We start from the raw sequence: 24,529 nt of genomic DNA on the forward strand, positions 1-24,529 counted from the left end.
TAGATTGAGGCTAGACCATGAAGTGAGTAGTTTTCATCAAGGCAGGGTGTTCACGGGGCAGCTGCCTGGACCGGGGTCCTGGTCCCGAATGAGGGGAAGTCTTGCCTTTCCACGGTGGTCACTGGCCACCGCGCTGACCTCGCGAGCACCAGACGCCAGAGAACCTGACGGAGGGGCCAAGCCGGGGCCCTGAGCACAGCCCTCGTCATCCAACGAGGCCATCTCCGCTCTGCAAGATGAGAGCAGGGTGTGTGTCTTCCACCGAAAGCAGGGGCCCAGCAGATGGGAGAGGGGGGACTTCTGACTGAAAGCAGCAGGATTCAGGTGTCTGGTCCCCGCTTTGGAGGGAAAGTAGGCATGGCAATTACTGCAGGCCAAGTGGCAGGAGGGTACGTAGGTCCCAGGGAACCTGCTCAGCACTTCCTCCCCTCACTCGTTCATTCATTCATACCCTCAACTAACACTGACCCCGTGTCTACACCGCGTGGTCCCCCACCCTGGGCAGGGAGGCTGTGAGGGGACCCACCTTCAGCTTGTGCTCCCTCTCTTTGGTGACCTTGGTGAGCAGCTTGGCTTTCTGCCGGGTCAGAGCATCGACCAGCGCATCGCACTGAGCCACCAGGCAGGCCTCGTAGTCCAGGCCATTCTCCTGTGGGACGCAGAGGGCTTTAGGGAGCAGGCACGCAGAGACGTGGCCAGTGCTAGAGACACAGCCACGTCAGCAAGCGGGTCCTGCTACTAGACCAGAGACCGTGCGTGTGAGTCTCAGCACATCAGAGGATGGAACGAATATTCAACGTCACCTGAGCCATGCGGGTTTGTGAGGGTTTTCAGTGTCGTGGGAAACACTCATAAGGGACTTAACAAGAGAAAAAGCAGCAAGTGTGTGCAGCATAATTGCATACTGTGTGTGTGTGTGTGTAAACTAGTGGAATAGCGTGTCAAAATAGTGGGGTGGCCACTTAAAGGGGTGAGATATTGGTGAACTTCTGTTACTTTTGTCTGCTATTTTCTACTTTTCAAAATTTCCAGAACATATTTTTACTTTTCATAATCGGGAAACAGTAAAACAAACAAAACCCAGTGGTCTGGCTGTAGGATCTGTCTTTCTCAGTTGTGAAAAAGAATCCTTCAATACCTCTCAGAGCAGCCTGGATTCAGACCTCGTGTCATGGACTAATGTATTTTCTCCCACCGCTGCCCCAAGTTCCTAGGAGGAAGTCCAAACCCCCATGACCTCAGAACAAGACTGTGTTTGGAGAAACGGCCTTGAAAGAAGTAACTTAAACGAGGTCCTTAGGCTGGGCTCTGATCCAACATGACTATGTCCTTAGAAGAGGAGGTGAGGACACAGGCAGGCACAGAGGGAGGGCCGCCTGAGGACGCAGGGAGGCGGTGGCTGTCTGCCAGCCCAGGAGAGAGACCTCAGGAGGAGCCACCCCTGCCCACGCCTCCATCTTGAACTTCTAGCCTCCATAACTGTGAGGAAATAGGTTACTGGGGCTGAAGCCACTCAGTCTATGATGCTTTGTTATAGCAACCCTACCAAATGGATACAGCTGGTGTCCTGAAACATCAGAAACAGGGAAGGAAATGCCTGGTGGCTAAATTCTGTGCTTTACTTTATTAGGAAAGATGGCTTCTATCGGCTGGTTTAGAATTCAGTGCCCTCAGCCCCCCTTTTCCACCCAGACACCAGGACGTTCATGATCGGTGTGAAAGTTCCTCCCTGCATGCATTTATACACTCTCTCCCTGACAGACAGAGCTCCCGGGGCCACAGACTGCAGCTTATTGATCTGTGTCGGGCTTGTACGTGACACAGCATGGGTGCTCAGTAAACACATTTATTTAGTAACTGATGCTTTTATATTATGATGCGTTTGGTATGTCAGCACTGTTTACGGACACTGGTAGCACTGTATGGCCATGCATTATTTCTGCCTGATTCTCTTTCTATGATTCTTTCTGAGTTCAAGCAAGATCCCCTTCCTATCAGATGGCTCATGGGTGCCGGTGGATTGGGTGTATAGTGTCTGCGACATCTGAGGCTGTGCAGGGAGCAGTTGGGCCTCCCCATCTTCAACACTGAGAAGGGCTGCCAGGGGTCTTCCCTTTCCTCAGCCGTGTCTCACATCCCTTCTGCGGAGAGGTGGGGTCCCGGCTCACCTGGATCTGCTGCAGAATGTTCTTCAGCTGAACCAGAAACTCCTTTGCTTCTTTTGCCTTATCGGAAACTCCATTTAAGGCCTGAGACAGCTGGGCCTAAAAGATATTACAGGTTGAAAAGGAAAATTAGGTGTTAAAGGCATTTAGTCTGCCCTTTACCCCGAAAGCTGTGTTTATAACAGGGTATAACCAAGAGCTGTCCTCTGTGGAGGGATCCCTATCAACGCCCGGTCTCTGCAACGTGGGCTTGTTTTTCTAGCAATAAAGTGTTGGTTGACCTGCACTCGTCTGTCTGCACCCCAAAGCTGGATAGAAGTAAGCAGCATTCAGCTAACTGATTGGGGCTGACAGGACCCAGGACAAGAAGCAAGTATAGACTTGACCGAGTCTGGCCCCCACTCTTCCCACAGAAGCTCTACCCCCATCAGTAGGGCATTCAGATGCCAATGTGTGGGCACCCCAGGTGCCAGGCCACACTCTGCCCACCTCATGTGTACACAGTTGACTTTTGACCTAAGAGGGGTGGGTAGGAAAGAGACCTGGAAATGAGCTTGAGCCGTGTGGATGGAGGGTCCCCAGTCATCATGTAGAAGGGATGGTGGTGGCCTCCTTAGCAATTGAGACTCCTTACTCTGCTCAGTTACTGGGACCCAAAGGCAGAGCTGCAGGCTGGTGTCAAATCTATAGCCTTTAGCCTCAGTCTTCTTTTCAATGAAACATATGCCCACACAATCGAATTTGTCTTCAAAACTTCACTATTGAATAGACTGATGCCCTTTGCTTTTAAATTTTATTTATCTATATTTTGATCATGCCCTGCAGCCTGTGGGATCTTAGTTCCCCAAGCAAGGATTGAACCCATATCCCCTACAGTGGAAGTGTGGAGTCTTAACCACTAGACTGCCAGGGAAATCTCCTGATGCCCTTGATTTTTAACGGTACTCTCATGTTTCAAATTAAAAATTTGAATTAAAAATTCAAATTCAAATTAAAAAGCTGAGGGCAGAGAGAAAAATGGGGCCAGAAAAACTGGGTCACACCCACTCTCCACTGTCTTTAGGTCTCTGCTCAAATATGACCTGTCTGAGAGGCCTCTCCACTTGCCCTGCTTTATTCTTCTTCATAATGTTCATTACTGCCCAATACAGGTTTGTTTGCTGTGTGTCTCTCCTCAGAATTGCAATTCTGGTACAATTATCTATGCAGGAAGACTATCCAATAGAAATCACAAGAATAGCAGAGTGTCCTGCATCTGCTCTGAGCCCTTGAAATTTTACTTAAAGTTTTCAGCCACCATGTGTGGCCAGTGGCTGCTGTCCTGGGCAGCACAGATCTTTGCACTCATCCTTAGCAGCTCAGCCTGTCTCTGATAACTTCACTCAGAAGGAGCTGGAGAGGTGAGCGTCACTGAGACTCATGATCTGTGTCCAGAAAAGGGGTGCCTCCCTCCCTACCCCACTCACTGCAAGAAGAGGGCCCTTGGAGGCTGCACCCCTTTTCTCCTCAAGGAGAGGCCCATTCCTGGGAACCTATGCACTCCTTCATGGTGGGGACATTGTCTTTGTCTTTCTAGCCAGGCACAAAATAGGGGCTCAAAAACTGCTCACTGGATGAATAGAAAGCAAAGCAATTGCTCCTCTAGAAGGAAATGCTAACCAAGACAGATCCCTGTAGATCCACAGGCAACACACTTGTCCACAAGAAGTCGCATTAGTGATTGTCCCCCTCCTCCCACCCGGGAAACTGGAGCCAGCATGGATCTGCCCCCACCAGCTCTGGTCTCCCCGCAGCCCAGCCCTGCTCTCGACCTGCTTCCTACTTGGCAAATAGATCCGGGAGCTTGGCAAGGAGCCCAGAACAAGTGATCTTTGAAAGGTTCCGGTGGCCTTAGGCAGACACCCAGCTGAAAGGGGAATGAACTCACAGCTCACTTGACACTGCTTCAGGCTCATCAGACTTGCCTCTGACCCCACCCAGCAGGGTGCAGCAAAGGCCTGAAGGAAGAGCCCGGACTCCCATGTGAGAGCTGGTCCCTCTCCAAGGATGTCCTGACCCAACAAGCACACACTTGTATTAACACCTTTCTTGACCTCAGTTCCTTCCCATGTAGTGGGGCCACAAGTCAGCTCTCCTTGCCCAGGTGACAGCACTGTGGAAACTGGTCCTGGTTGTTCTACTGGCAAAGGAGCCAGGGATTGGGTGGCAAAGGTGGAAACCATTTCTCAAGGGACACATTACTTATTGGCAACGTGTTACAGATTCACAGCGTATTGTATTTGGCTGCAGTTTTTTGAGACACGCTCTTCTTCTTTTCCACAAGGACTGTCTAGGGGGCCAGCAGGGGACACGGAAAACTGTGTTCTTCTGGTCCTAGAGAAGGGCTTCCCTGGCTCAGATGGTGAAGAATCTCTCTGCAATGCAGGAGACCCAGATTTGATCCCTGAGCTGGGAAGATTCCCTGGAGAACGGAAGGGCAATCTACTCCAGTACCCTGGAGAACGCCATGGTCAGAGGAAAAGCCTGCCATCTGTGAAATGAGAATGCGTTGTTCAGTCTCTGTGGCCATACGATACTCTTGGAAAGAAAGGAAATATCCAGACAGAAGATAAATAATAAATATTTTAAAATGACTGAATAGACTTTTAACTTGAATCAAACATTGTATTTTATGCCTTCCTATTTCTTAAAGGTTAGAATTACTTTTCTGTAGAGTCTCTGAGTTTAGACAGACAGCTTAAAAATGTCAGTATTTCCAACAGGGCCAAACCACCTGCTTCCTGGCCTAGCATCATGTCTTTGCCTGCAGCCTGAAGGAGTAGCTTCTAGGTACACGGGATAGTTTTCTGCCTCCACCCCTCTCCTCCTTCTAGATGGCGTTATAGGGCCTCATAATGCATTAAGCTGGTTTCCCTGGTGGCTAAGATGGTAAAGAATCTGCCTGCAATGCAGGAGACCTAGGTTTGATCCCTGGGTTGGAAAGATCCCCTGGAGAAGGAAACGTCTACCCACTCCAGGATTCTTGCCTGGAGAATTCCAGGGTCAGAAAAGCCTGGTGGGCTACAGTCCATGGGGTCACAAAGAGTCAGACTACCGCAATGCATTAAGCAAGAGGACTCTGGGGCATATAGCCAAATCTTGGCTCTGTCGTTTGTTAGCTGTGTGTCTCAGAAAGATTCTTCATCTCTTTGTTATAGCGGGTCCTCTCCTCATATGAGTTTGCACTATTATACTTAGAAATATAGCTCGAGCTTTCCCCAAATCCTCTTTTGCTACTTTTTAAACCTGATCACACCAAAACGGGACATTTTAAATGTTCTTCTTTAGTGAATGTTTGGGACATAATAATGCAATTATACTTATCTAACAGGATGTTTTCAGTTTGATTTCTGGGTTGTAAGAAGTGCTGAACTGATTTAAACAGTCTAATTTTTTGTGCAAATTTTTCTAATTTGTTAAACTTACATCAGTTCTTTTAAAATAATAACTGTTTGTATTCCTTTGAAAGTGTAAATTGTAAAATAATTTAACTATTGTTCTCATGGTAACTTTACTAATAATATCACTGTTTAAAACACTTAATCATCCTAATTAATAACAATAACTATCCTTTTAGATTACTCACGCTATTACTTTCTTAAAAGAAACCTGTAAACTAAAAAGAATTTATTTATTTATCTATTTTTGGCTGTGCTGGGTCTGCATTGCTGTACAGGATTTCCTCTCGTTGTGGAGAGTGGGGGCTACTCTCTGTTGTGGTGAGCAGGCTTCTCACTGCAGTGGCTTCTCTTGTTGTGGAGCATGGACTCTAGGTGCTCAGGCTGCAGTAGATGCAACACGGTGGGTTCAGTAGTTGTGGCACATGGGTTTAGTTGTTCCACAGCATGTGGGACCTTCCCGGACCAGGGATCGAACCCATGTCCCCTGCAATGGCAGGTGGATTCTTAATCGCTGGACCACCAAGGAAGTCCCCCAAAGTCCTCTAAATTGTTTGATCTGGCTCTATCATATATGGGTTGCTATGGACTGAATGTTTGTGTCTTCCCAAAATCCATATATTGAGGCCTTAACCTCTGGTATGGAGGTATTAGGAGATGGGAACTTTGGAAAGCGATTAGGTTTTGAGGGTGGAGCCCCTATGATGGGATTAGTGTCCTTTTTTTTTTTTGAAGAGACAGGGTCTCGCTATGTTGCCCAGGCTGGAGTACAGTGGCTATTCACAGGCGCGATCCCACTACTGATCAGCACGGGAGTTTTGACCTGCTCCGTTTCCGACCTGGGCCAGTTCACCCCTCCTTAGGCAACCTGGTGGTCCCCCTCTCCCGGGAGGTCACCATATTGATGCCGAACTTAGTGCGGACACCCGATCGGCATAGCGCACTGCAGCCGAGAACTCCTGAGCTCAAGCGATCCTCCAGCCTCAGCCTCCCGAGTAGCTGGGATTACAGGCGCGCGCCACCGCGCCCGGCGATTAGTGTCCTTTAAAGAAAAGATCTTAACTCTCTCCTCCCACATGAACTGAGGAAAGGCCATATAAAGACACAACAAGGTCTAGGCTTCAGAACTGTGAGAGATAAATCTCTGGTGTTTAAGCCACCCAGCCTGTGGTATGGTTCAGTTCAGTTGCTCAGTTGTGTCCAACTCTTTGCAACCCCATGGACTGCAGCACGCCAGGTCTCCCTGTCCACCACCAACTCCTGGAGTTTACTCAAGCTCATGTCCATTGAGTCGGTGATGCCATCCAACCATCTCATCTTCTGTTGTCCCCTTGTCCTCCCGCCTTCAATCTTTCCAGAATCAGGGTCTTTTCAAATGAGTCAGCTCTTTGCATCAGGTGGCCAAAGTATTGGAGTTTCAGCTTCAACATCAGTCCTTCCAATGAATATTCAGGGCTGATTTCCTTTAGGATGGACTGGTTGACTCTTGCAATCCAAGGGACTCTCAAGAGTCTTCTCCAACACCACAGTTCAAAAGCATCAATTCTTCAGCACTCAGCTTTCTTTATAGTCCAACTCTCACATCCACATATGACTACTGAAAAAACCACAGCCTTGACGAGACAGACCTTTGGTGGCAAAGTAATGTCTCTGCTTTTTAATATGTTGTTTAGGTTGGTCATAACTTTCCTCCCAAGGAGTAAGCTGCTTTTAATTTCATGGCTGCAGTCACCATCTGCAGTGATTTTGGACCTCAAAAAATGAAGTCTGCCATGGTTTCCACTGTTTCCCCATCTATTTGCCACGAAGTGATAGGACCAGATGCCATGATCTTAGTTTTCTGAATGTTGAGTTTTAAGCCAAGTTTTTCACTCTTCTCTTTCACTTTCATCAAGAGACTCTGTAGTTCCTCACTTTCTGCCATAAGTGTGGTGTTATCTGTGTATCTGAGGTTATTGATATTTCTCCTGGCAATCTTGATTCCAGCTTGTGTTTCATCCAGCCCAGCATTTCTTATGATGTACTCTGCATATAAGTTAAACAAGCAGGGTGACAATATACAGCCTTGATGTACTCCTTTTCCTATTTGGAACCAGTCTGTTGTTCCATGTCCAGTTCTAACTGTTGCTTCCTGACCTGCATACAGGTTTCTCAAGAGGCAGGTCAGGTGGTCTGGTATTTCCATCTCTTTCAGAATTTTCCACAGTTTATTGTGATCCACACAGTCAAAGGCTTTGGCGTAGTCAATAAAGCAGAAATAGATGTTTTTCTGAAACTCTCTTGCTTTTTTGATGATCCAGAGGATGTTGGCAATTTGATGTCTGGTTCCTCTGCCTTTTCTAAAGCCAGCTTGAACATCTGGAAGTTCACCGTTCACGTACTGTTGAAGCCTGGTTTGGAGAATTTTGAGCATTACTGTACTAGCATGTGAGATGAGTGCAATTGTGTGGTAGTTTGAGCATTCTTTGGCATTGCCTTTCTTTGGGATCAGAATGAAAACACCTTTTCTAGTCCTGTGGCCACTGCTGAGTTTTCCATATTCACTGGCATGTTGAGTGCAGCACTTTCACAGCATCATCTTTCAGGATTTGAAATAGCTCAACTGGAATTCCATCACTTCCACTAGCTTTGTTCGTACTGATGTTTCCTAAGGCCCACTTGACTTCACATTCCAGGATGTCTGGCTCTAGGTGAGTGATCACACCATTGTGATTATCTGGGTTGTGAAGATCTTTTTTGTACAGTTCTTCTGTGTACTCTTGCCACTTCTTAATATCTTCTGCTTCTGTTAGGTCCATACCATTTCTGTCCTTTATAGAGCCCATCTTTGAATGAAATGTTCCCTTGGTATCTCTAATTTTCCCAAAGAGATCTCTAGTCTTTCCCATTCTGTTGTTTTCCTCTATTTCTTTGCATTGATCACTAAGGACGGCTTTCTTATCTCTCCTTGCTCTTCTTTGGAACTCTGCATTCAAATGGGAATATCTTTCCTTTTCTCCTTTGTTTTTGCTTCTCTTCTTTTCACAGCTATTTGTAAGGCCTCCTCAGACAGCCATTTAGCTTTTTTCCATTTCTTTTTCTCGGGGATGGTCTTGATCACTGCCTCCTGTACAATGTCATGAACCTCCATCCATAGTTCTTCAGGCACTCTGTCTATCAGATCTTGTCCCTTAAATCTGTTTGTCACTTCTACTGTATAATTGTAAGGAATTTGATTTAGGTCATACCTGAATGGTCTAGTGGTTTTCCCTACTTTCTTCAATTTAAGTCTGAATTTGGCAATAAGGAGTTCATGATCTGAGCCACAGTCAGCTCCCAGTCTTGTTTTTGCTGACTGTATAGAGCTTCTGCATCTTTGGCTGCCAAGAATATAATCAGTCTGATTTCAGTATTGCCCATCTGGTGATGTCCATGTGTAGAGTCTTCTCTTATGTTGTTGGAAGAGGGTGTTTGCTATGACCAGTGTCTTGGCCAAACTCTATTAGCCTTTGCCCTGCTTCATTTCGTACTCCAAGGCCAAATTTGCCTGTTACTACAGGTGTTTCTTGACTTTCTATTTTTGCATTCCAGGCCCCTATAATGAAAAGGACATCTTTTTTGGATGTTAGTTCTAGAAGGTCTTGTACGTCTTCATAGAACCGTTCAACTTCAGCTTCTTCAGCATTACTGGTTGGGGCATAGGCTTGGATTACCGTAATATTGAATGGTTTGCCCTGGAAATGAACAGAGACCATTCTGTCGTTTTTGAGACTGCATCCAAGTACTGCATTTCAGACTCTTTTGTTGACTGTGATGGCTACTCCATTTCTTCTAAGGGATTCCTGCCCACAGTAGTAGGTATAACGGTCATCTGAGTTAAATTCACCCCTTCCAGCCCATTTTAGTTCGCTGATTCCTAAAACGTCGACATTAACTCTTGCCATCTCCTGTTTGACCAGTTCCAATTTGCCTTGATTATCCGGTATGGTTATAGAAGCCCAAACAGACTAAGACATGAATTACCAAAATTACCCTGCTAGGACCTATTTATACTTTTAGTTCACACAGCCTCAGAGATAATTCTCATGTTTGCCACAGTCTCTGGAGAAGCCCCTAAATTGCCGCCTTTTAAACGAGGTGTTTGTTCTCTGATATCAGGATTACCTGGTAGAAGCGCAGGAAGTTAGACACCAAGGATCCAGACATGGCTCCTAAATGCCCCCTATAGATCTTTTGCTTCCCTCCCCAAAGAGAATGTGTCCTTGGACCTCCTCCCGGGGCGCGTCTCCCTCTCTGTGAGATGGGAAGCCCTTGGGAAATGCATCGGCCCCCCAGCATCCCCGGGCCCAGCTCCCGCTGCCCCGCAGGCTGTCCTGTGTTCCTCCATGCGGGCAGCACGGCGCCGCGCACCTAGAATGTGCCGCACAGAGACGGGTCAGTGAGTGAATTCTGTCCCGGGTTCTGTCTGATAAGCTGCCCCCAGGTACTCCTTGTGTCTCAGTCCTCTCCAACTGGGCTTAATTAAAACATCCCCGTGGCCACTCTGAACCCGCTGTTTCTGGGGCACAAAGCCCCCTGTGGCCCTGGGCACTGGCAGTCAAGCCCTGCCCTCTTTTTGTGACTTTTCGTTCCACCCCTTCCCCACCTCACTCTCAGACTTTCCTTTCTTTCCTCCCTAAGTCCCTCCATAATGGGTGGGTGGGATGCCGGTGGTCCCGGGAATGGAAGGCTCCTTCTTCACAGAGGTTTCAGACTATGAACATGTGAATCCTGACAACGGGGGAGATGGTCAGGATAGGATGAAGCGCGACTACACGGTGGCTGGTTTGACACTGTCCCCACCCCCACCCCGAGCCAGCCACTGAGGCCTTGGTGGACCAGAGGCAGTGAGGGGGGCTCTGCTCCCCAGAAGCTCAGCTCACAGCTCAGCCCCGCACTAACCAGGCTGGAGAGTGGACTAAGCTCCCGATCTGCCAGCCATGTAGCTGGAAGCCCTGCTGTATCCACCCAGGGACCCCAGAACTGGACTTTGGAGTCAGGGTCTGAACTCAAACTCTCATTTTATGTGACCAGGTTTCTTTGTGAACCTTTGGGTCCTCACGTTGGAATGGGGGTAATGATACGCTCTCCAAGAGCTATCTTGGGATTTCAGAGAGGGCCTGCATGGGGAGCCCTGGGCTCAGGGGCTGGCAGTCTAGTGACGGTGGTTCTGAGCATAACGGGACTGTGGCAGGCAGCGCTGCTTCCTGCTGTTGGCCATCTGCTATCCTTCCTAATGGCACTTTTATTTGCTTTGAGAAATCGCCTCTTTCCCTACCAGGTCCCACATGGTAGGACTGGAATCATGACCCTGGTACTACTGCCATCACCCGACAAGGGGCAGGCACATGCCCTGTTCTAGTTGGGAATGGGCCAGCTCCTTGGAGTTCAAAATTGAGCAAAAGGACAAAGAAAGGTAGAAATACAGGCATTTGCTCTGTAGCAGGGGCCCCAACTTCTGGGATCTAATGCCTGATGATCTGAGGTGGCATCACTGACTCAATGGACATGAGTTTGAGCAAGCTCCAGGAGGTGGTGATGGACAGGGAAGCCTGGCGTGCTGCAGTCCAGGGGGTCACAAAGAGTTGGACACAACTGAGCGACTGGACTGAACTGACTGATCTGAGGTGGAGCTGATGTAATAATAATAGAAATAAAGTGCACAAGCCTCTGCCTGGATAACAGCCTTATTGTGGCAAAGGGGCTTCTGTAATTCAGTGAAGCTATGAGCCATGCCATGTAAGCAGCCCCCCAGATGGACAAGTCATAGTGAAGAGTTCTGACAAAACATAGTCCACTGGAGGAGGAAATGGCAACCCACTTCAGTATTCTTCCCTCGAGAACCCCATGAATAGTATGAAAAAGCAAAAAGATATGCCACCAGAAGATGAGCCCCCTCGCCAAGTCAGAAGGTGTCCAATATACTACTGGGGAAGAACAGAGGGCTATTACTAATAGCTCCAGAAAGAATGAAGTGGAAAAGCCAAAGAGGAAACCATGCTCAGTTGTGGATGTGTCTGGTGGTGAAAGTCTGTTGCTGTAAAGAACAGTATTGCATAGAACCTGGAATGTTAGGTTCATGAATCAAGGTAAATTGGAAGTGGTCAAACAGGAGATGGCAAGAGTAAACATCGACATCTTATGAATCAGTGAAGTAAAATGGACTGGAATGGGAAAATTTAATTCAGATGAATATTATCTACTACTGTGGATAAGAATCCCATAGAAGAAATGGAGTAGCCTTTATAGTCAACTAAAGAGTCTGAAATGCAGTACTTAGGTGCAATCTCAAAAACGACAGAACGATCACAGTTCATTTCCAAGGCAAACCATTCAACTACACAGTAATCCAAGTCTATGCCCCAACTACTGATGCCAAAGAAGCTGAAGTTAACTGGTTCTATGAAGACCTACAAGACCCTCTAGAACTAACACACACAAAAAGATATCCTTTCATCTTAGGGGATTGGGATACAAAAGTAAGAAGTCAAGAAATACCTGGAACAATAGGTAAATTTGGCCTTGGAGTAAAAAGTGAAGCATAGTATAGTTCTTCTGTGTATTCTTGTCACCTCTTCTTAATATCTTCTGCTTCTTTTAGATCCATACCATTTCTGTCCTTTATTGTGCCCATCCTTCCATGAAACGTTCCCTTGATATCTCCAATTTTCTTGAAGATATCTCTAGTCTTTCCCATTCATATTGCTTTTCAGTTCTTTTTTTTTTTTTGCATTGTTCATTTAAGAAGGCTTTCTTATCTCTCCTTGCTATTCTCTGGAACTCTGCATTCAGTTGGGTATATCTTTTCATTTATCCCTTGTCTTTCACTTCTCTTCTTTCTTCAGGTATTTGTAAAGCCTCCTCAGACAACCACTTTGCCTTCTTGCATTTCTTTTTCTTGGGGATGGTTTTGGTCACTGCCTCCTACACAAGTCTGTGAACCTTCATGCATAGTTCTTCAGGCACTCTGTCTACCAGATATAATCCCTTGAATCTATTCATTATCTCCACTGTATAATCATCTAACAATCAAGCTAACCTTGAGCTAGCAAGGTTATGCTCAAAATCCTTCAAGCTAGGCTTCAGCAGTATGCGAACTATGAACTCCCAGAGGTACAAGCTGGTTTTAGAAAAGGCAGAGGAACCAGAGATCAAATTGCCAGCATTTGTTGGATCATAGATAAAGCAAGGGCATTCCAGAAAAACATCTATTTCTGCTTCTTTAGGTACACGAAAGCCTTTGACTCTGTAGATCACTACAAACTGTAGAAAATTTCTAAGGAGATGAGAATACCAGACCACCTGGCCTGCCTCCTGAGAAACCTGTATGAGGGTCAAGAAGCAACAATTATAACTTATATAACAATTATAACAGTTGTACATGGACAACTGACTGGTTCAAAATTGGGAAAGGAGTACATCAAGACTGTATATTATCACCCTGCTTATTTAACTTATATGCAGAGTACATCATGCAAAATGCTGGGCTGGATGAATCACAAGCTGGAATCAAGATTGCCAGGAGAATTACACGCCAGTCAGGATGGCTGCTATCCAAAAGTCTACAAGCAATAAATGCTGGAGAGGGTGTGGAGAAAAGGGAACCCTCTTACACTGTTGGTGGGAATGCAAACTAGTACAGCCGCTATGGAAAACAGTGTGGAGATTTCTTAAAAAACTGGAAATAGAACTGCCATATGATCCAGCAATCCCACTTCTGGGCATACACACTGAGGAAACCAGATCTGAAAGAGACACGTGCACCCCAATGTTCATCGCAGCACTGTTTATAATAGCCAGGACATGGAAGCAACCTAGATGCCCATCAGCAGATGAATGGATAAGGAAGCTGTGGTACATATACACCATGGAATATTACTCAGCCGTTAGAAAGAATTCATTTGAACCAGTCCTAATGAGATGGATGAAACTGGAGCCCATTATACAGAGTGAAGTAAGCCAGAAAGATAAAGAACATTACAGCATACTAACACATATATATGGAATTTAGAAAGATGGTAACGATAACCCTATATGCAAAACAGAAAAAGAGACACAGAAGTACAGAACAGACTTTTGAACTCTGTGGGAGAAGGTGAGGGTGGGATGTTTCGAAAGAACAGCATGTATATTATCTATGGTGAAACAGGTCACCAGCCCAGGTGGGATGCATGAGACAAGTGCTCGGGCCTGGTGCACTGGGAAGACCCAGAGGAATCGGGTGGAGAGGGAGGTGGGAGGGGGGATCGGGATGGGGAATACGTGTAAATTTATTGCTGATTCATGTCAATGTATGACAAAACCCACTGAAAATATAAATAAATAAATTAATTAAAAAAAAATTGCCAGGAGAAATACTAACAACCTCAATATGCAGATGATACCACCCTGATGGCAGAAAGTGAAGAGGAACTAAAGAGCCTCTTGATGAAAGTGAGAGAGGAGAGTGAAAAAGCTGGTTTGAAACTCAAGATTAAAAACACTACAATCATGGTATCTGGTCCCATCACGTCATGGTAAATAGAAGGGGTAAAAGTGGAAACAGTGACAGATTTTCTTTTCTTGAGGTCCAAAATCACTGCAGCTGGTGACAGAAGCGACAAAATTAAAAGATGTTTGCTCCTTGGAAGAAAAGCTATGACAAACCTAGACAGCATGTTAGAAAGCATAGACACCACTTTGCCACCAAAGGTCCCTATAGTCAGAGTTATGGTTTTTCCAGTAACATACTGATGTGAGAGTTAGACCATAAAGAAGGCTGAGCACCAAAGAATTGAAGGTTTTGAATTGTGGTACTGGAGAAGACTCTTGAGAGTCCCTTAGACAGCAAGGAAATCAAACCAGTTAATCCTAAAGGAAATCAACCCTGAATATTCATTGGAGGGACTGATGCTGCAGCTGTAATACTTTGGCCACCTGTTACAAAGAGCTGACTACTTGGAAAAGATCCTGTTGCTGGAAAAGCATGGAAGGCAAAAGGAGAAGGAGGCAGCAGAGGATGAGATGGCTAGACAGTGTCACCAATTTAATGGCCATGAATTTGTGCAAGCTCTGAGACAGTGAAGGACAGAGAAGCCTGGCATGCTGCAGTCCATAGGGCCACAAGGAGTTGGGCACAACTTAGAGGCTGAACAACAATGAAGTGCATGAGAAATGTAATGTGCTTGAATCATCCAGAAACTATCCTTCCTGACCCTGATTCATGGGAAAACTGTCTTCCTCAAAACCAGTCCCCGGTGCTAAGAAGATTGAGAATTGCAATTCTACTTGCAGAAGTCCCCTGACCAGACTCCTCCAAGTAGACCATTCTTGTAGCTCCCGTGTCTTAGGTTTTGAGGAAGACTTTGGAATCAAAACGCCAGGTATGGATTCCAACTCACAGCCTCTGAGTCCTTGGGTGAACTGTTTAATCTCTTCCTGCTCCTGTTTTCCTCCGCCGTATAGAGGGGGATAGTGGCAGTAGGAAGCTTGTGATGCTGCTGTGGGCTTAAGTGAACGGCTGCTTGCCAGTGTGGAGGGCACAGGCAGCCGCACATGCAGTGCTGTGGGTAGCCCCTGTCATGACTTTGAATCTGGCTCTCAAAGCTCCCTTGGATTCTGTGAGTGCTCAGGAAAAAGTGTAATTTTTCCAATAAATCTTCTTCAGTCCAACTGAGCCATCGTTGGTTTCCTTTGCTCACAAGAAGTCAGTCTAACTGGCTGGGAGGTCAAACAAACACAAAGATAGCTTTGCTGCAATCAGCGATTCATGCTATACTTGGGTAAGTTCAGTCCCTGTGGAGATGGGCATGTTGGGAACTGTTTCTCCTTCCCAACCACAGCTCAGCTTCAGAGTCCAACTCCCCAAAATGCTGACAGCTTAGGAGTTCTCGATGAGCTCCTGCCCCAGGCTTTCAGGGGGAGCAGTTCAACGTGTCAACAGGTATCTTCAAGCTGCCAACACTGATTTGTCAGAGCCACCAACCAAACTTCCTTGGCTAGGCCTTAATGCTGGTGAGGTCAAAAATAAGAAGAGGCAGGCCTGATGGGGACTCGCTACATCACTACATGTACCCCTGGGCACACGGTCACTTCCTATTCTGGTAAGAGGGTCGTTTAGTGCCAAACGACCCTCAAGAGCTCACGTGTGCAGAAAGCAGACCCAGATTAACTGGAAATTCTATGTCCCCCTAGGGACACAGGCTTGTCAGTTCATGTTGGAGTTAACGGGCAAGGCCAGCAGCCAGACGGAGACGACCTCAGCACACCTGCCAGGCTGCTCTGTCTTGCTCCGTCATGCATCCCTGTACACTGTCTGATGTGGTCTCCCTCTTGTTTTGCCCACCCTCATCATCCAAAACTCAGCTCAGGGCTTCCCTGGTTGTTCAGTGGTTATACAGGGGCGTGGGTTCGACCCCTGGTCTGGGAAGATCCCACCTGCCTCAGGGCCACTAAACCCTTGTGCCACAACTATTGAGCCCACGCACTGCAACTACTGAAGTTCAAGTGCATGATCTCATTCCCTGGCAAGCGTAGAGTTTTAGGATAGTTGTCTCTACAACAGACTTTCAGGGCTTCCCTGGTGGTCCAGCGGTTAAGAACCCACCTGCCAATACAAGGAACACAGTTTCAATCCCTGATCCAGGAAGATTCCATGTGCTTTGGGGCAATTAAGCCCATGTGCCACAATTACTGAGCTGAGCTCTAGAGCCTGTGAGCTGCAACTACCGAAGCCCTCACTCCCTAGAGCCTGAGCTCCACAACAAGAGAAGCCACTGTAGTGAGACAGCCATGCAGACCCAGCAAAAGATAAATAAATAAAATTTCAAAATAGTAAAAATTCATACACAATGTTAAATATCCAGGCGTAATGATTAAATCAATGATGCCTCATCAATATACACAAATACTCAGCATCCATTAAAAGGGGAACATGTTTCTATATTGACATAGAACAATCACTGTAAAAATTGTTTAGTGGAAAGAAAAACATTGTACCAAATGCACATGTAAGAAGATTTCATTTATTAAAAATTTACATATGTGGCATACATATGTATGTAATTATGCATGTGGCTTATGTGGTCACTATTAAGGTCATTATATATATGTGAGTGTATCACACATGTAAGAATTTTAGGAGTACACATGAATTCTCACATTTTTCTTTGCATCTTGTCTGTATTGCCTAAATATTTAAAAATGAGTATCATCTTATGTAATTGAAAAAACAATAGGGTTATTTTCACTAAAAAATTCATGTTACTAAGGTCTCATTTGAAATTTCTACCCTGAGCAGTTAAGCAATTTTACAACTGAAAACAGTCACATGCTCTTTCCCTAGATGTCCTCTGACTCAGGACATTTAAACTTCAGAACAGTGTCTTGACGCAACAATACCATTGCTTATGATAACCCTGGATGGCTAATATTTTCAATATAATCAATTTTGGTGATCATCACGAAGGCTCAGAGGAAAGCCGCAAGGATGACGCGGCTCCCTTTGAAAGCCCTTCTCTCCTGCACCCAGCTCCTGCCCAGAGTCTACAGGGTCCTCACTGCCTCCGAACACCCGCAGCCCCTCTCCCACCTCAAAGCCTTCATTCCCCCTGACCCACCACAAGGATCTGAACTCCCACTTGCCTTAAGGTGCCTAGTCTCTGCTAGAAAATAATTCAAATTCAGCCTGACCAAATATTTTTATGGGGTATGGGGAGACAACTTCCCTGGTGGCTCAGATGGTAAAGAATTTGCCTGTAATGCAAGGTTTGATCCCTGGGTTAGGAAGATCCCCTGGAGGAGGAAATGACAACCCACTCCAGTATTCTTGCCTGGAGAATTCCATGGACAGAGGAGCCTGGTGCACTATAGTTCATGGGGTTGCAAAGAGTCGGACACGACTTAGTGACTAACACTTCCACTTTTTTTTCATGAGGAGACAACTGGCTCCCTCTGCCTGGTTAGTAACTTAAAACAGGTTTTCACTGTCCTGATCCTCAGTGCCACCAAATATGATACAGAGGGTCACTGCAGGTGTACTCAGTTAAGATGAGGTTGTAGTGGGGTAGCGTGGCCCCTTATCCCATAGAGCTGAAGTCTTTAGAAAAAGGAAGATTTCCCTGGTGGTCCAGTGGTTAAAAATCTGCCTGCCAATGCAGAGGACACAGGTTCGGTCCCTGGTATGGGAAGATTTCACATGTTCCAGGCCTCTAAGCCCATGTGCCACAACCACTGATCCCTCAATCTAGAGCCCATGCTCCCCAATAAGAGAAGCACTGCAGTGAGACGCTTGAGCACTGCAACAAAGAGCAACCCCCCACAACTAGAGAAAGCCCACGCACAGCAATGAAGACCCAGTGCAGTCCAAAATTAATTAATCAATTAATTAAAAACGAAAATGGGGAATCTGGACATAGACCCACAGCAGGAAGATTGGAGTTACGCAGCCACAAGTCAAGGAGCTGCCTGAAGTCAGGAGAGAGGCCTGGATCAACCCTTCCCAGAGCCTTCAGAGGGACCCTGGTCCTGTGACACTCTGATCTCTGACTTCCAGTCTTCTGAGCTGTGAGACAAGAAATTTTGACTGTGTTAAGCCATCCAGTTTGTGATAATTCGTTACGGTAGCCCTAGCAAACTAGTATATTTCCCCCTATTCTAACAGGCATGCTAAGTAGCTCCAGTCATGTCTAACCTTTTGCTACCCCATGGACTGTTGGTAGCCCGCCAGGCTCCTCCGTCAGTGGGATTCTCCAGGCAAGCATACTGGAGTGGGCTGCCATTTCCCCCTCCAGGAGATCTAAAAAATGTTTTTACATATATATTCATTGAAAGTGAAAGTGTTAATTGCTCAGATGTGTCTGACTCTTTTCGACCTCATGGACTGTAGCCCACCAGGCTCCTCTGTCCATGGGATTCTCCAGGCAAGACTACTGGAGTGGGTTTCTATTCCCTTCTCCAGGGGATCTTCCTGACCCAGGGATCAAACTTGGGTCTCCTGCATTGCAGGTAGATTCTTTACCATTGGAATCACCAGGGAAGCCTAAATAATCACTGAATGGAATCATACTACACATACTCTCTCTCTAGACCATAACATGGGCTTTAAGTTTTTTAGAGAAGAGGGGACATGGCCAAGTTGCTTGTACCTTTGGGAAAGAAGCAGGGGCTACAATGGACTGAGCGTCCCGAAGCCACCATGGGTACCTTTACTTCGTCTCACTTCATCCTCACACCTTTCAAGTGTGAAAACTGAAGCTGAGAGACTTTAAGAAACTTATCTCAAGACACAGCCCTAAACTGAACCCAGAGCTTTTGATTTCAACCCATATCCTTCCCTCAGTCAGTGAGGACCAGAAGGTTGGTCCAGGCAGTACTAGAATAGATCATCTCTCTAGCACCCATTCATGTAGTGTGGTGAAAGGGCCCCACCAAGGGGACAACTGTGTCATTAGGGTGATGGCTGCTTCTCAGACCTCTGCAAGATCTTGGACCCTGAAACAGTCCCCTCTTACCCACTGTGTTTGACCTTGACACTCACAATGATCATGATCATGATGGTGGCATTGGCTCTTCTTTTCCTAGCACTTACTGTGAGGTGTGTACTGCTTAAAATGCATGATCTCATTCCCTGGAAAGTGGTAGAGTTTTAGGATAGTTATCTCTAAAACAAAACTTCATGGCTTTCCTGGGGGTCTAGAGGTTAAGAATCTGCCTGTCGGGACTTCCCTGGTGGTCCAGTGGCTAAGGCTCCATGCTCCCAATGCAGGGGGCCCAGGGTTCGATCCCTGGTCAGGGAAGTAGATCCCACATGCTGCAACTAAGACCCAACACAGTCAAAGGAATAAATAAAAACAAGTATTATTTAAAAAAAAAAAAAAAAAAAAAAGAATCTGCCTGTCAATGCAGGGGACTTGTTTTCGATTCCTGGTCTGGGAAGAAACCATATGCTTTGGGGCAACTAAGCCTGTGGGCTACAAATACTAAGCCTGAGCTCTAGAGCCTGTGAGCTGCAACTGCTGAAGCCCTCATGCTCTAGAGCCCATGCTCCACAAGAGAAGCCACTTCAGTGAGAAGCACATGTACTGCAACTAGAGAGCAGTCCCCACTCACTGCAACTAGAGAAAACCCGCATGCAGCGGTGAAGATCCAGTGCAGCCAAAAATAAGTAAATAAATACAATTTTAAAAAGAAAAAATATTTAAAAAAACACAACAAACTTTATTTATTCTGTTTCTGCTACTTCTGGAGCACTAAAGAGTTCAGGAATGACAGTCTAGTAAACAGACTCAATCTGTTCTCTGGACAAGATGTAAGAGCTAACATTTGGGAAACGTCTCATCCACATTTCTAGCTAGCTTCTGTCATCCCATGAGATCAATGGATTGTTTCCAAAACCACTAGCAAATATAATGGGGGAAGGGTGTGCCATGCTAATGAATGAAAATGGCTCTCTCCATCGGAGCCAAGAAAAATGCATAATTCTTCCTGCCCTCATTTCCACACTGTTGCCTGGACTGCCCCTCCTGCATGAATCACACTGTTTCAAGAGTTACCATGAAGCTAAAAGGGACCCCACAGAAACAGTCATTTACTGTGTTGATATTAGAACACATTTTGGTGTTGAGTCACCATTCACATATTAAATAGATGTTTCTGTGGCCTCCTGGGTGCCAACTTCCCTTCTGGGTACTGGGGGTACAAAAGGAGCAAGACATAGCCCTTGCTGCCAAGATGTCCCAAATACAGCATTGTTTATGTGTGTGATATATTGTTGTTGTTCAAAGCAGAGACATTACTTTGCCAACAAAGGTCCATCTAGTCAAGGCTGTGGTTTTTCTAGTAATCATGTATGGATGTGAGAGTTGCACTATAAAGAAAGCTGAGTGCCAAAGAATTGATACTTTTGAACTGTGGTGTTGGAGAAGACTCTTGAGAGTCCCTTGGACTTCATGAAGATCCAACCAGGAAATTTCCTAAAGGAGATCAGTTCTGACTATTCATTGGAAGGACTGATGCTGAAGCTGAAACTCCAATACTTTGGCCACTTTATGCAAAGAACTGACTCATTTGAAAAGACCCTGATGCTGGGAAAGATTGAAGGCAGAAGGAGAAGAGGACGACAGAGGACGAGATGGTTGGATGGCATCACCAACTCAATGGACATGAGTTTGAGTAGGCTCTGGGAGTTGGTGATGGACAGGGAGGCCTGGTGTGCTGTAGTCCATGGGGTCGCAAAGAGTCTGACACGACTGAGTGACTGAAGTGAACTGAGTTGCTAAGCTGTTTTCAACTCTTTGTGACCCCAGGGACTGTAGCCTGCCAGGCTCTGCTGTCCTTGGAATACTGGAGTGTGTAGTCGTTTCCTTCTCCAGGGGATCTTCCTGACCCAGCAATCAAACCCGCGTCTTCTGTGTCTCCTGCATTGTGGTTGGATTCTTTACCCACTGAGCCAGCTGGGAAGCCCATGTATGTGATGTATGAAGTTGATTAAATAAAGAGAACTGGTAAGTCTCTGTCACCCACAAAATAGCACTGACAGGTGTAAATAAGAAAAGTCCAGTTAGGTGGGATTTTACATTTAAAGCTGTTTAGCACATGAGGATGAGCGTCTTGGAGACTCTGAGAAAACCCAGATGGTAGACAAGTAGACCAGGGCACAGCAAGCTTGTGCTTGCCTGAAGAAGGGCCAGAGACTGAAGAGTAATTCAGATCATGTTCCAGTGGTAGCATACCAGCCTGGGACAGGATGGTGGGTGCACAAACCCCTGGGCCAGAATTCTAACTTTGTCCTTGTACTAAGGCCATTCACAGGGCAAAGCCAGGTGATTTTTTTTTTTTTTTTTAAGTCACCTATAACCCAAACTACCTCTTCATTGGGATCAGGCCAGCCCCAGTCACTGGCAACCATAATAGAATGGTCTTGGGGACAATCATGTCTGATGAGGACTTATCTTAGAGTTTTCTATTCATGGTCAGGCTTCTCTGGAGGCTCAGACAGTAAAGAATCTGCCTACAAGCAGGAGACCCAGGTTTGATCCCTGGGTCGGGAAGATCCCCTGGAACAGGGAATGGCAACCCACTCCAGTATTTTTGCCTGAAGAATCCCATGGACAAAGGAGCCTGGCAGGCTACAGTCCATAGGGTCACAAAGAGTTGGACATTACTGAGAGACTTTCACTATCCATGGTCAAATTATATAAAAAAAGAGAACACTCTCCTTTCCATTTGGATTCCTCCTTCCTTTCACATCTCCAAATCCTCCCAACACTTTGAAACCCAACTCAGCTCCAATCCCCTCTGTGCAGCCTACCCTGACATCTGCTGTTGATCTGACTCTGCTCTGCACCCATGTACACTTAGGGTTTAGTGCCAATTATCTGCACTCTGGGCTTCCCAGGTGGCACTAGTGGTAAAGAACCCGTCTACCAATGCAGGAGACACAAGAAACTCGGGTTTGATCCCTGGGTTGGGAAGACCCCCTGTAGTAGGAAACGGAAACCTGCTCTCGTATTCTTGCCTGGAGAATCCCATGGGCAGAGGAGCCTGGTGGGCCACAGTCCACGGGGTCGCAAAAAGCCTGGCCTGACTCAGTGACTGAGCACAATGACACATCTGTGTTCTGGCGCTGTTCTTGACTTCTTGTGCACAAGTGGAGAGACGGGCCCTTCTGTCCGTCTAAAAAACTAAAACTAATGACCATTGCAAAATCGACTCCCTTATCAACCTTTTCCCAAGTTCCTTTCACTGCCGCCTTGCTCCTGCAAGTCTTTTCTCTCAGTTTCCTCACTTCCTTTTTTTTTGCCCCCTCTCTCCTCTTAACTCAGCAAAGCTAATTGAGATGCTCAAAAGGTTTTTGCTGCCAAGTTTTACTAGCAAACTGGACAAATACAACAACCCAGGGAAAAAAATGAAAATTTACAAGAACCTTCAGAAGAATTATAGCCAGGCTATCTCTAGTCTTCACTGAAATTTAAATGAAGCCAAGAGCTAATCTTTCTTAGGCTCCCAAAGTAGCTATCCCCTTAAATGCCACTTCTGGAATCCATTTATCCCATCATTCTCTCATCACTGTCTCGAGATCCAGAACGTTTTCTGAGTCTCAGATGCTGTGTGGGTAATTTAAGTTCCGTCACTTTTATCAGAAGTGGTGTCATAGTTGTCAGTGTCCCTCGTGTGTGAATATATGTTCATCCCTGGCGTTTGAAAGTAGGAACTTGGCTTTCAATATCTTTCTTAACACCTCACACAATGTTGTATATTTAAGTCTCTCCTTTCAATCCCTGGGTAGGGAGGATCCCCTGGAGAAGGGCATGGTGACCCACTCCAGTAATCTTGCCTGGAGAATTTCAGGGACTGAGGAGCCTGGAGGTCTACAGTCCATGGGGATGCAAAGAATCGGACGTGACTAACACTTTCACTTTTTCTTTCCCTGCTGAAAAAACTCCTACTCATCATTCATGACTGTAGCTCAAACACCATTTTCTCCTCAATCTCCCACTTGCTACCCTTCCCCTTCCCAATCTCCAGGCAAAATTAACTGCCTTTCCCCTCCTCTTCTCTCATCAGTTTATTCACATGACAAATATGGCACTTCTTCCACTTTTTAATATCAGTTGTACAAATATTACACGGGAGTAAAATTATCCTCTCCTTCAGTTGACTGTGAGCTCCCTGTAGCCTGTTTCAAGGGTATCCACAACCCTCAGCGCAGCCTGTGGGTTACGTAGGTGCCCAGTGAATGCCTATCCAATGGAGTGTTTCAGCTGCGTAATACGAAGCTGTGAGATGGTGTTTGTCCTCCCATGCTGGGGGAGACACAAATGCACCCAGGAATGAAAGTCACCCTAACTATACTCACACTCATGACCGCACCACAGACATTCCACCACCATCGCCACCACCTTCACTACCAGCATCACTATCACAGCACCCAGAAAAACCCTGAAGTCTGTGCACCCCGAGTGAAACAAGGAGTTCTGAGAACCGGAGGAGATTGGAGAAGTTACCCACAATGCATGCAAGCAGAGATCACTTGAGGAACTACCTGAATTTTGATTTAATCTTCCTGTTGGAAGATAATTTTGCTCTCCTGTGTCTCTCCGAGTATTGTCAGTGAGGCACAGATCGCTCTTTGTCCTGGGCGGTCCTTCCAAGGATGTTTGCATAGACAACGACCTCGGAAACTGGACTTACTGTCTCCCTCTGGAGTAAAGAGCCCTGTGCCTAATGCCTTTTACCAAAGATCCAGCTTCCCTAAGCTCATGTTTCTCTTCTGTAAGGCAATTTACTGTGTGTGCCGACGTCATCTGGCTATCTTCACATCACCTTGGGGGAACTGGGCTCACGGAAATGGCACAAACATGCTGATACTCTAAGTGTTGCTACTGCTGTGAGTAATAAAGTGTCTTCAGTTCTCACCCAGGAGTTTCACGCCTCCTGTCCACATCCATGAACTGTGGCAAATGCATGTGTGAGCTTGGACACAGGCTAAAATCTCAAATCTTTCATGTTCCTGACAGCCCCTCAGTGAGGTCTTCTGGCCTTAATGGGCCCTGACCTCCCCTCTGAGCATCTGCCCCTCCAAACAAGCTACAGGAGTGGAACCCTGCTGAACTACGTGGAAGACAAATATTCATTAGGAATAAGCTGCAAATACTTGTACAGGAAGCCAATTTGAGAGGTGATAATCACACCCTCCAAACAAGCTGAGATATGTGGTAATATTCACAGGAAAGTTGTAAAACAGGACGAATGATCCTGCAGTCAAGACCAGGCATAGTCATTCTGGAGTTTCTTTAGTGTAAGGGACTGAAAGGGAGAAGGGAGCAGTCATGCATCCCAGTGCCTGGGAGGGTCCTTATTTCTTGTTCTGAACATTTTAAAACAGTATTTTGCTTTTGTAACAGTGACTGGGCACTGTTCAAAAGTAGA

General features: G+C 46.2%; 1 protein-coding gene across 3 annotated transcripts in view; it reads right to left on the reverse strand.

The window, feature by feature from the left end:
* TRIM67 (tripartite motif containing 67) overlaps positions 1-24,529 on the reverse strand; it is a 55,138-nt gene that overhangs the window by 18,307 nt on the left and 12,302 nt on the right. For 2 of the 3 annotated variants that reach the window (XM_043477168.1, XM_043477167.1), the window contains exons 2-3: positions 2,169-2,264; positions 527-649 (exon numbers count right to left, since the gene is read on the reverse strand). In XM_043477168.1, coding sequence (XP_043333103.1) covers positions 527-649; positions 2,169-2,264 — 219 coding nt within the window. Of the gene's footprint in view, positions 1-526; positions 650-2,168; positions 2,265-6,341; positions 6,463-24,529 lie in introns of those variants that run through there. The other variant, XR_006270975.1, reaches the window with a different exon arrangement.

The sequence above is a fragment of the Cervus canadensis genome, chromosome 8 (assembly GCF_019320065.1).
Source record: "Cervus canadensis isolate Bull #8, Minnesota chromosome 8, ASM1932006v1, whole genome shotgun sequence".
Lineage (NCBI taxonomy): Eukaryota > Metazoa > Chordata > Mammalia > Artiodactyla > Cervidae > Cervus > Cervus canadensis.